Source organism: Notothenia coriiceps, unplaced genomic scaffold, assembly GCF_000735185.1.
Source record: "Notothenia coriiceps isolate Sejong01 unplaced genomic scaffold, NC01 NC01_scaffold00008533, whole genome shotgun sequence".
NCBI lineage: Eukaryota > Metazoa > Chordata > Actinopteri > Perciformes > Nototheniidae > Notothenia > Notothenia coriiceps.
The window spans coordinates 73,744-85,751 of NW_011341234.1; the positions used below are offsets into that span (position 1 = coordinate 73,744).

Below are 12,008 nucleotides of genomic sequence, written 5' to 3' on the forward strand. Positions count from 1 at the left end.
CGCTGACAGGTCCGCACACTGCTTCCCCGCAGCGAGGCTCCCCCGCCCTCCTGCTGATAGTTGACGAGCGTCAAGTTCCTCAACCCCCCCCGTTGATAATTCTCGATCGTTGGCACGCTGATAACAATTTTTTTTTTAAATGCCACCTCATATCAAAAAGGTTGCCGACCCCTGCACTATGCCATGACACAAAGGGTCAAATGTAATGCAAGCCTAGTGTCTAAAGGAAAAAGCAAGTACAATTTTTAATGTAAAGTTCAGCATGACTTTATTTGTGTTAAATATAATGGGAGGGATGAACCCCTCTTTAATGGTCTCACATGCAGAGCACACAGTGACATTTGTTCTCTGCTTTTAACCCATCCTAGTACCAGGAGTCTAGTACTAGGAGCAGTGGGCAGCTATTGTACAGCGCCCGGGGAGCAGTGGGGTGGGGGGGAAGGGGGATGTCCGGTGCCTTGCTCAAGGGCACCACAGCAGGGCAGGAGGTGAACTGGGGCATCTCCAAGTAGCAGTCCACACTCCATATTTAGGTCTGGTCGGGGACTTGAACCGGCAACCCTACGGCTCACAGTCCAAGCCCGTACTGACTGAGCCACTGCCGGTTGGTGATTTAGCTACTAGCTAATTTCCATATTTTGGCCATTGTCAAGTAAGAGGCAACAGCTAGCTTTGTCGTCCTATAGCTATGGACCAACTGCACTTGTTTTTACATCTCAAGTTACAAAAACAGGTTGTCAAAGGAATGCTCACCAGACCCATTGCTTTCTCTGTATGCTTCATAGTGACTGGACACAAATATGTGTTTTAAAAAAATGTAAAGTTCAATAGTTAATGTTTTACACATCTGGTGTCCTGCTGGCATGTTTTCTTTATATCCTATGTAGGTGGGAAGGTGGAGAGGGGCTAAGGCAGACCCATGGCTGCAGTGCATCATCCGGGGTGCCCACACAGGGACTCGCTCTTCTGGGATGAAACAGACTGCCAAAACTACTATGGGATGTTGTCACTCCATGAGGTCTTTGAAGTAGTTGGTTGTCAGTTGACACAAACTGACATTGAGGTGTTGTCGTTCCTCCTGGATGAAGCTTGTCCTGCTCCTCACCCTCTCGACCCAACAGGGTGGACAGTTGAGCCGTGTGGGGACGATCCTAATGACCAAGGTGTTTCTCCGAGTCCTGAGCTGCTAAAGGCCTGGATGAAGTTGAAACCTCAGGGCTCCCAGGGTCCCCTAGTGGCCTCATGCACCCCTAAGAGTGGGCTCGAGCTGTTGTTAGAGCTGGAGAAGCGAGGCTACCTCAGCGACGGGAATCTGGAACCACTACTGCAACTGCTGAGAGTCCTCACTCGTCACGACCTGCTGCCGTTAGCGTCGCACAAGAGAAGACCGACAGGTGAGGTTCAATCACAGGAGTACCAATATCAGATTTTAAAATGATGATGAGGGTTTGGGGGCATCTCTCTACAATGGCATGCTAGAACATGTCAGCAGTAGCTGCATTCCTGTACTAAGAGTCGTAGCCTGATGAGTACTAATCAATGTTTTTGTTTTTTAGTAACTCTGGAGAGACTGATGCCTCACATCAAAAAGCAGACAGACATACCTCAACCATATTATGCACATCATTTGAGAACTGGTAAGTGCACTGGTAGTATTTGGTTCATTCTAAGTACAGACTTCAGAGTTACTATAAACCTTTGAATCAGTCAAGAAGACGTACTGTCCAGTACCAGTGTTTATCATTCCTTCCACAGCATGTAACATGTTAACGATGCACTTATTTTATTTAACACTTAATTTAGTTTGTTCCATTATTTCTGTTGTGCTAGGAATGCACATATGCATAATTAGAAACAGAAGTTCAACTGTCAAACAGCAGACCCCCAAACATGTCCAAGCGTATGTGTCACTGTCCGAATTCCACAAACCAATAACATGCAACTTTCTCAGGTATTATCCCCCCTGTGACTGAGCTATCTGTTAGCAAGGGGAAGAAGAGGAGGGGAAATGGCTGGAGCGGCAGGCCCAAGAAAACAACAAGAACTGTCCCACCTCTGCCCCCTCCACCACAAGCACATAAAGACTTTTGCAGTAAGTCCAACACCTGCTTTACTGACCTGTCTCTCTGTTAGCTTTTTTCATCTTCTGCCTTCCTATCTTCATCCTGCCATGTCATCTCATCCATCATTTTCCTTTCTTTTCCTTATTTTCAATCTATTAACACCACATGCTCTATGTTGTCTCCCTGATTCTGATGTTGTTTGTCTATGCTGAATATCAGCTCGAGTTAAGGAGTCTTCATTCTTTCTTTTCAAAATGGAAAACCAAAGAAGCTTCAGGCACAAAAAATCTTGCGTGTCCGCTGGTTTTAACTCCTTGCGAAACATCTGCGTTCCAAATAAGTGTTTCAAGTATGGTTGTTCTCTCTTTTGGGGAGAAAAAGTGTTAAGAGCACACTTTTTAAAAGAACTGGACCAATTACTATAATCCATTTGATCCTACAGTAAATATCATGAAGCGAAGCACCAGTCACACTAACACAAGTAAACCATGGAGGGAGTTTACCTCCAAAATGTCAACTTACTGTTAAAAGCACCGCACAGAATTATTTTACACAGAGATACGCAACGTACAAAGATCCGCCGTTAAGCCGGCTTAAAGTTTTCACACTGAACAAACGGAAGCATTAGCATAGCCCCAGTGTGTGGTTATAAGCTAGCATGGCGACATCACAGGATCAGAAGGAGTTGAACACAACAGCATCGGCGTAACAGCATTAGAACAAAAAGCTTAATTTTGAAGAACTTATCTTTGATTTTGGTTATATCACCTGCTAATAGACTATCTCTGCTACCATAGGAAACAACATGGTCGTTGCACTACACGTGTTTTTGAGCAAGCACTTGAATAAAAGTTGCTCGTTGACATGGTACATTTTACAATAATTTTTTTGTCTGAAGTATCTAATGGCACTAGAAGGTCAAAAACGTATTCACTGTCTGCAGCGAATTATGGCTTCACATCTCAAACACCAAACAATGAATAAAACGTCTGATTGACAACTTTCAACAATTGATTACGCTGTTGGACACTTACTTCCCTTTCAGTTGGTTCCGTGGTTTCACATGGTTTTCATTTTTTTTTACGCTCCTACTATGTTGAGACTTACAGTATCTCCTTAACCGTCGTAATTAAACATGCAACATCAGGGGGATTTTATCACTGTATCCACTTCTCCATCTTTACAATCTTTTCCGCTCATTTCACCTTTTCTCTAACCCATTGGACTATGTTCAGCTGCTGCTATTGATATGAGCGCAGACTTGTAGATTGTCTCCTGTCCTTTTGTCCACTCTGTACTGAAAGTTGTCCAGTCACCGCTAAACGCTGCCCTTGTTCTGCATTAATGTCCAGCTTGATACAAAGTTGTCACAATATTTAAATGTCCAACATCATATAAATTCCTGAAACATGTTTTATGCAGTTCTTCGAAACAACCTAACTCCAGTGGGAAGCTGCTCTTTGTAATCCATTAGCAATGTCCTGTTCCACGATCTGTTGCCTGTCTTTGAATCAATCATTGCTACTTTCTCTGAGCCCAGTGAGATTGAGATAACACTAACATCAATTGCCCTTTTGTGTGACGTTTGCTAAGTCTTTCATGCCAACCGTTTCTATCCTCCATCATTGCCTGTTGCTCAGAAATACATCAAAGGACTGATGATTCTAGCTTTATTTTTTTATTTGAAAAAGCTGTTCAAGATGCGTGATGTGCCTGTGACTATAAACATATCGCTGTCTTCACTCCACATTTGATTCCACCAGGTTGTCTCAGGATTCTGACTCAGATCCAGTAACAGAGAATGGATCATGGAGACAGAGGGAGAGACTGAGGAACAAAACAAAAAAGTCTGTCACTCCACTAAGTCCATACTTACTGCAGTGTGTGTGATCATCTCAGTCATGCGCTCTATCACAACTCTGGGCCGATGCCTAAGGTAAAGGAGGCTCTCCCCCTTGCTTGTTACAGCAGGGGTTGGTGCTGCCACTTTGCTCTTTATTCGATGCCTGTGTTTCATAATGTAGCTGCCCCCTCCCCTGTCCCCCTCAGGAAACATAATTTGCTCCTTAAGAAATCATCCTGTAATGTTCTCTAGTGATGTGCACTGTGGATGATTCCTTATCTATTTCTGACGAGGGTTTTTGGTGTCAGTGTTTCACAGAACTCTTCAGCAGTAAGCCTCAATCAGCTCATATCTCAGTCATAACCACTGTAATGGCGGTTAATGTCGAGAAAGATATTTATTTGCGGAACATATTCACAAACATGGCCAACTAACCTCTAGGTCTTTGTAGAGCTGGGACTATAGAGCGCCACAGTGACCCGGAAGTAAACTCCTTCCGGTTCCTTCGACAAAAACCAATGCAATTTCTCCTTAGGATTTTGGAAAATAGCTCGAAATGAGGTCTGTGGTTGTAGGGTAGACATGTGGAGATTATCCGGCTGAACAAAACGTGATCTGTCTCTTCAATTTGTGTCAACCACAGACCTTATTTCAAGCTATTTTCCAGCATTTGTCGAAGGAACCGGAAGTGGTCAAATGCTAACTTACTTCCAGGTTTTAGGACGTGTCACTGTGGCACTCTATAAATGTACATAGTAAAAGTGTTGAAGTGAAGTGTACGACAATAGAAACACAAGTTGGCTTTACTACAGATAAAATGTGTGTAAAAAGACATTTTAAATGTGTGCGTCAAAAAGGTTATTGCTTAATATTGCTCATATATTTATTTTATTTAAAGCAACAATGTTATATTCGTTGTGCTAACCAACCAACTGGTTTCGTCCAGGTTATGTGAATGAACTGATCATTTTTTTGCGCACACAAAGAATGGAAAGCAAGTGGATTGTTAGGAGATATTTACAGTGAGCAGTACAGGATTAAATGTTCTGATGCCACCTTTTTAAGCTTTTATTTAGCTTTATAGATTTGGGTGTTAGTAAAGGGGAATTCATAAATATACTTCAATCTAAACAATATCGCATGACGAATAAAAATACGTTGGACATGTTTGTGAAGGTGTCAGTTTTTGCCGCATGTGGGAATCCTTTTTGGGCCATCCTTTCCTCTCACACTATCCTCATTACAAGTGGTTTTAAACATCTGCCTTAATATTCACTCAACTCAATTCATCCTGGCTTACTGAAACTTCCTGTAAGCCAGCTATGGAGTCCAAAGCCAAAAGAAAAATGCTCATTTTTCACAGATCCTCGTCCTTTCAAAAGGGTCCTGGTCCTGAATTCAGAGAATCTAAACTGGACAGCTGTTTCGAAAATGCCCATGTAACCTTTTACTCGAGCAGTTCTGAGGAAAATAAGCCAACAGTGCTCTGCTGAAGGAAGCTCCTGCTGTATCTTATCTCTGCCCCGTGTGAGCCCTGGGTGTGCGTTTGTCAAGAGGGAGCAGAGATAGATTCAGTCCAACGCTGGCCCCGAGCTTTCAAACAGACCTCCAATTCTTTTCATGACTCATCTCTCCGATCATTTTCAGTGAAGTGTCTCAATTACATGCTGACAATGACAACTGCCTGTTACAAATGCCCATAAGGTGTTTGTTACCTGAGCTCAGAAGTAGGTCTGTTCTATCTAAATGGGGTGCTTGTGAAGGCCTTACTTGCTTTAATGGACAAGTCTGATTTAATGTTGTGTTCGTAGCTTAAATAATGGGTCGGTGAGGGTAAGGGGATTGGTCAAGGTAAGAGTAGTCCCAAGCATCCCACTTAGACTCTAGTGTATATTGTAGAGCTACAGTAAAGATGAGCTGATTAACTTGTCAGTACCAACTATTGCCCTGACTCAGACCTCATTACAACTAAGAGAAGTGAGTGCTGTGCCATGCCTGCTTGATGTTGAAAAAAACGACCCAGTCGACAGATGTCCAACCCACTTGTGCTTGTCTCTCTTCTCTTTCTCTCCTTTCTCTGTGTTCGCAGTTCTAAACAGACCAACATGTGTGTCAGGAAAACAGTATCCTTACACACTATCAGAAGGAGAGAACGAACTCTAAATGCTCAAACTACGCTCAAAATGGTACAGAGAGGGATTTTTGTCTATGGGGAAAAGAGAGTTCTGTCTGCCGTCTCTCAATACTCCCCTAACTCTCCACTCTCTTGGTCAGTCATTCAGCAGAAAAACGGATCGATAAAGAGTTGAAGCTCTCTGTGCCAAGTGACTCCTCGTAAATGGGTACTTAAACTTTTATTTTTTATTTTTTTATTTTTTTAGTGGGTTGGGGTTGAGATGAAGGAAGCCGAACAGGCTTGGTGTTTAAAGTGAGAAAATGAAAGCTGTGCCTCCTAATGTCCTGTCTAAGTGGATGTCTCTGTGTCTGATGAAGCGTGAAGTGCTCTGTAACCCTAACAAAATGACTATCATGGTGTTCCTGTGGCTTTAAATGGCCTTCTCCTCAGTGCCACTATCTCTACCTCCATCCTGCTCAGTATGAAATGGGAAGGCAGAAATCGAGGCCATCCATAAATACAGTAATTGCATGAAGGGCGGTTGTTTATCATAGCCACAGCCCTCACACAGTGTAATGATCCAAAAAGGGCGAACTGTTAACGGTGCTTTGGCTTAATATTTCACTCAGTCCATACTGAACACTGTATAAGAGCTAAAGGTTAGGTTACATGCAGACAGACTGATGCCCTGTTGGACACTTTGTGATCAATCAAAGTACAGAAATGGTGAAACAAATCTGCATTATTCAATAGGCCTGCAAGATGTTTTCAACCCCCACCTTTTTTTGCAACATTGAATAACAGTGCACTTTGTCAAAGTGAAAACTAATCTGCACAAATTCCTAAGTTATGGACCTTTTTCACAGACATTTTGAGTTGACATGATGGAAAAAGCGAATTTGATAAAGCTTCCCCGCGAAAGAAGATGAGTAAAATCATCAAGTGTCCGTAGTGGACTTCTAGTTGTACATGGTTCAGTAATTGTGCGTTACATCACACTTTTGCACTTGAAGAGTAACATTAAGAGGCTAGAAGAATTAAAAACCTCATGCCAAGTAAACAACTGAATCACAAACACATAGGCTGTAATAGCTAAATGCTTCTTGAATCAAAAAATGGTTCCAAAACATTGTCCCAACATATACAACAACAGGGCCTCCCCTTAGTGAAATGCATCTATCATTAATAACTCTAAATACACCTGTGTTTCCCTTCCATTACATGTCAAAATGTCTGCCATGAAAAACGTCTATTGTGCTAAAAAGCATTTCTTTGTCAGGGTTATTTTACCGACTGCAGGCGGTGCTTCCTCCGGGATTACGCTGTTTGCGTTGTCGGAGCATAAAAGCACTTTTGAGTAAGAGATGTCTTGTAAATGTTTTTTTTTAATACTGATTTCAAATCTGTCTGAGGGTCACCAGTAATTCCCCTCTCAGTTCTTTTAGAGTTTTCTTAGGCCTCCCGGTATGGTTAAGTATTAAAATACGGTATGTCCTAAGCCCGATTTTTGGGATTGCTCTGACTGTGTTAAAGGGCACCATTTGCTTTGCTACGTAAATACGTACCCTTCCCATGAGTATTACTTTTAAATGATCAACCAGAAACGGTTGCATTTTTATTGTGTAATGTTTTTTTTCATGATGCCCCTTTTTGCCAAAGTAACCAATAGCTGAAGTCCACTGTTAATCAATGTTGTAAAACTAAACCATGAAAAAAGGGGAATTAATTCTCAGTATTGGCACTTTACGTTCTCTGAAGACAGTCATGATCTATGTTATGACACATAAAGCAGGTGTGGGACAATGTATCAAACTTTTATCTGTATGTTTTGGTAAGATTTGCAGACTAATATCAGTTATTTAAGACACTGTAATAGAAAAAAGGTTTAAGAATTTGTCAAATCACAATCAAATATTCCTGTAAAATGTCAGTGTTTCATATTCCTGTACCATAAAACCTTTCCTTCTTTGTATTAGCGAGCTGAAGTGTAAATTGAATGATGTCCATTTGCAAGTCTTATCCCCAACCGTGCATATTCTTAACATTTCCTGAACCTCATCGATTAAGCGTCTCCTTTTATTCAGTGCTCTGTTTTCATAGTAATCTAATTACGGCCTTATGTAGCATGAATGCAAATGCCAGTGTTTGCTTATCGCTCTCCTACAAATGTTAAGACGTGCAAAATCAATGCCTTAATTCAACATTTGCATTTCTAATGTTGACATTTTCCAAACTTTCTCCCTCTGGAGCCATTCCCCACAGCCCCAAACAAAATATGCACAAAGAGGCCGTAAACGTGACTCTGGAGTTGAAACACTCACTGTGGAGCCCTAGCTACCGTAAAGGTTACCAGGTACAGATGAGATGAGTCTTCAAGTTGGGTCCTTGGTGCGCTCTTGTAATGATTCTGTACCTTAACCGAGACTCCAGTTATCATCTTCACATCAGAGTCATACGTTTGAGCTTTTAAGGCATTTTTTATTTTTTTTAATGGTGTCTTCAAGTGTTTTGTTTCAATTTCTCCTTTTTTTTTTTTTCGTCTGCCTGAGCTCCAAAGAGGTTTTGCAAAACCTAGAATGACTTCAAAACAGCTTGTAAACATGTTTCTAGTGAAATAGATGTCATCATCTACCTATGGTAGTTGATACTGTTAACCTCTACTAGGGGTTTTGAGTAGGAGGGATGGATTTTTGTTGCAGCAAAAGTCTTCAGCCGCTGGTTTCCACTCGAAGTCCTGGAATAATGACATGGTGGACGATCTCAGCGGTGTTCTTACTCAGTACAGTATGTATCCTCTGATCTTTCTCGCTGCGCTGTTGCATGACCACCAATCCTGTAACTCCGGATCTCCAGCAGCTATCTGTTCTCCGCATCAATCATGTTGATCAGAAAAGATCTGCCCTTTAGAAACTCCAGGCTGGAACAGAAAGCCTCTCCTGGGCTTCACACTGCTAAGTTGCTTTCATTACTTCCACCACAGAATTTGCTCAAGTTAATTTCCATATGTTCATTACACAAACAACAGCCCTGATTTATTTAGACCGTGCAGGACACTGAAAATTCTGATGCAATTTCTATTCACCGACGGCAGTCATCTAGCTAACAGCTGACATTATTCTTAAAATGTTGGAATTGCCTGGGAAGAAAAGAGACGACACTAATGGTTCAGTTGCAGAGTATTTCTCTCGATGCTCCAAAAGGTCACTTTTCACCAAAACAAGGTTGCAGCTGCACATAATGCAACAAATGCACAGTCTGGTCGATCTAGCCACAGGGCCTCTCGTTATTACCAGTTTGCCTTGCTCTCCTGCAACATTATATCTTCACTTTGTCAAAGGATATTTCAGTGAACATTTTCTAGTCCAGTTAGTAGTCGAAATCACCTTTGGGAACTCTGGTGCTCTTCAAACCCCTTATTTATTTTTGAATCCTTGCTTAGTGTAACGACAATATAAACACATTTTAACAATATTGTCTTGTCCCTGTTTTTCTTCCCTTTTTTGTTTTTGATTCGATTTCCCTTTCTCTCTGTTTCTGGACGTTGGCCTCTCCAATTCTACCCTTTTCCACTCTCTCTCCTTGTTCACTATCTTTAACTTTCCCTCACCATTCATTTTCTTCCTTCTACTCTCTCCCACCACACTTTTTCCACCTTTGGCTTCCTCCTACCCCTTCTGTTATCAGATATCCGCCTGCGTGTCCGGGCCGAATACCTGGAGCACGAGTCGGCTCTCCGTGAGGGAGTCTCGTCGGACAAGCAGCAGCCCCTGGAGCGGCAGTTTGAGTTGTTCAGCAAAGCCAACACTCTGCTTCACGCCAGAGACCTCGGGACCCTCGTCTGCGTCATCAAGTTCACAGATGTTGACAACCTGGAGTCCTTCTGGGCAGACTACCTCAGCGGAGCTCTGCTGGAGGCCATGAAGGGAGTCTTCATCACTGACTCCCTGAGGAGGGCCGCAGGCAGGGAGGACGTCCGCCTGATGATGAGTGTGGACCAGGACGACTATGAGAAAGGCCGAATGCTGCTGAGAGATTGGAGAATGGTGTCATCTAGTGAGGGTGGGGTGGACTGAGACTTGCTGGGATTATAGGGGTGTAAGATATTAACTTTAAATGATGGAATAATAAGAAATGATGTATGAAAATAAATGGTTTCAGGTTAATCTGCAACCATTTCCATGGCCTCCTTTTTTCTTTTTTTTTGTTGCAATCCATGTGATAACCACTAGATGGCAGCTCTTACCATTGGTTGTTTGAAATCATAATCAGCCTTACATTTTCACAACAGTCAGATTTTGTGTTTAAAATTACCTCTATTTTAAAGAAAACTAAATAATAATTTGCTTTCATGAACAGGTGCCACTTTGTAGGACACCAGGATGAGGCAGGATCCATCAGGATATGTCTTCTTAGACTCAGTGAGAACAAGAGCAAGCAAGAGTGTGCCAAAATAAGTGGTAAGCCCCATGTAATATTATAAATATAAAATAAGTTTATGAAATGAATGTTATGTTCAACAAGTGATAGAAAAATAACTACATACAAACACTTCTGAAATGAGAAAGGTGCTTCGTTTTCAAGAGCATGTTGTACTTGAAGACTAATAGTTCTAAGTAGCACTTCTTTATTTAAACTGATTTTAAAGGACAAAGAAACTTGCCAAGTTAAGTTTCTGATCTTTAAAAAACGACAGAGTAGAGCACAGACGGAAAAGTGGTCCTCGCTCGGTAAAGATTGACCCTTGTGTCCAACTTTGGAGAGTCGAGAACACGCATACACACCTAGATAACAAACATGGGGTTCTCAGCCCTGTGTGCAACGATAACTCCACATGTGATTGCCGTGGTCAAGTGGATACGGCAGTTGCCAGTAGATGACAGCAGTGATTAGGGCTAGTCCTCAGCAGACCATGGAAGATTCATCATCCAAAGCTTGTCAACAGACACCCAGATAATGCAACGGTGGCTTGTGCCCGTGCTTCTAGCTAGGCCTCGGCAAGTGCCTCTCTCAGCAAGTAAAGCAGAGGACAGCGCGTCGGTCAATAGAAGTGATGTTGGGGAGATCAAAATCAAAAGTGCACATCCCAGCTCACTCAGCCCTGCTATGTAGGCCCAGTAGAGTGGCTCACGGACAGCTGTCGACTCACCCTGCTGGAACTAATGCCTGGACTTCACTCATAGAAGACGATCAATAAGCCCCCCCTCCGAACAGCCACGACTTAAGCAGGCAGACTCGCTACTGTCTGAAGGGCAGGCAGGCCAGGCAGAGGGAGGGACAATGGACGTATTTCTGTTTTGTTAAGTGTTGTTTTGATACTGAATTTGTACGTATAATTTTGATTGTACTGTATACTCATAAAAGGAAAAACAAATTCAGGGAAACATTTTTGTTAAAAATAAGAATTTCTGTTGGAATGCCAATTATTTTTGTGGATGTCTGTCTATATATGAAATATTATTTCTGGTGAATAATAAAAGTTTACTGGCCTAAAGCTGTTTTTGCACTTTGACCTTTATTGTATCAAAAACTTAAAATGCTCCATTTGTAATTTTTGCTGTCAATGTCATGCAAGCGAAGCACATTTGTAAATGCATCACTTCCTTCACTCCAGCACCACAGTCGGCCATAGAAATTGGGAAGCAACATTTTATGGAAAAGCTGTTGCTTTAACAATCCGAACCAAACCAGACAGCTGTCACTGGATATATATATATATATTATATTTGAAAAAAGATTACACTCAACACAATTCATTCAAGTCCTTTTTGACTATTCTGCCTGTAGAAGGGAGGCGTGTGGTGCAGTGGGTTGTGCGTTGATGTTCGGATCAGGGGGTCACAGGTTCAAACCCCACTGCAGTCAGCATGTTGTGTCCCTGAGACACTTCACCCCAAATTGCTCCTGTGGGGATTGTCCACAGTATTGAGTATGTTAGTCGCTTTGTATAAAAGCGTCTAACAAGTGACATGTAATGTAGAAAGATTAA

The 12,008-nt window shown here is 42.0% G+C and overlaps 1 protein-coding gene across 1 annotated transcript; it reads left to right on the forward strand.

Moving 5' to 3' along the window:
* The first annotated feature begins 891 nt into the window (after positions 1-891).
* On the forward strand, positions 892-11,513 carry dedd1 (death effector domain-containing 1). Its single transcript, XM_010770202.1, has 4 exons — positions 892-1,394; positions 1,557-1,637; positions 1,952-2,092; positions 9,707-11,513. Exons 1-4 carry the CDS (start codon positions 920-922, stop codon positions 10,093-10,095), a joined length of 1,086 nt encoding a protein of 361 aa, XP_010768504.1. The 5' UTR covers positions 892-919; the 3' UTR covers positions 10,096-11,513.
* Positions 11,514-12,008: the final 495 nt, after the last annotated feature.

Coding starts and splice junctions, on each gene's coding strand:
- dedd1 (XM_010770202.1), top strand. CDS start 920: ATGGCTGCAGTGCATCATCCGGGGTGCCCACACAGGGACTCGCTCTTC. Junction 1,395..1,556: donor GCACAAGAGAAGACCGACAG/GTGAGGTTCAAT, acceptor TTTGTTTTTTAG/TAACTCTGGAGAGACTGATG. Junction 2,093..9,706: donor AGCACATAAAGACTTTTGCA/GTAAGTCCAACA, acceptor TTCTGTTATCAG/ATATCCGCCTGCGTGTCCGG.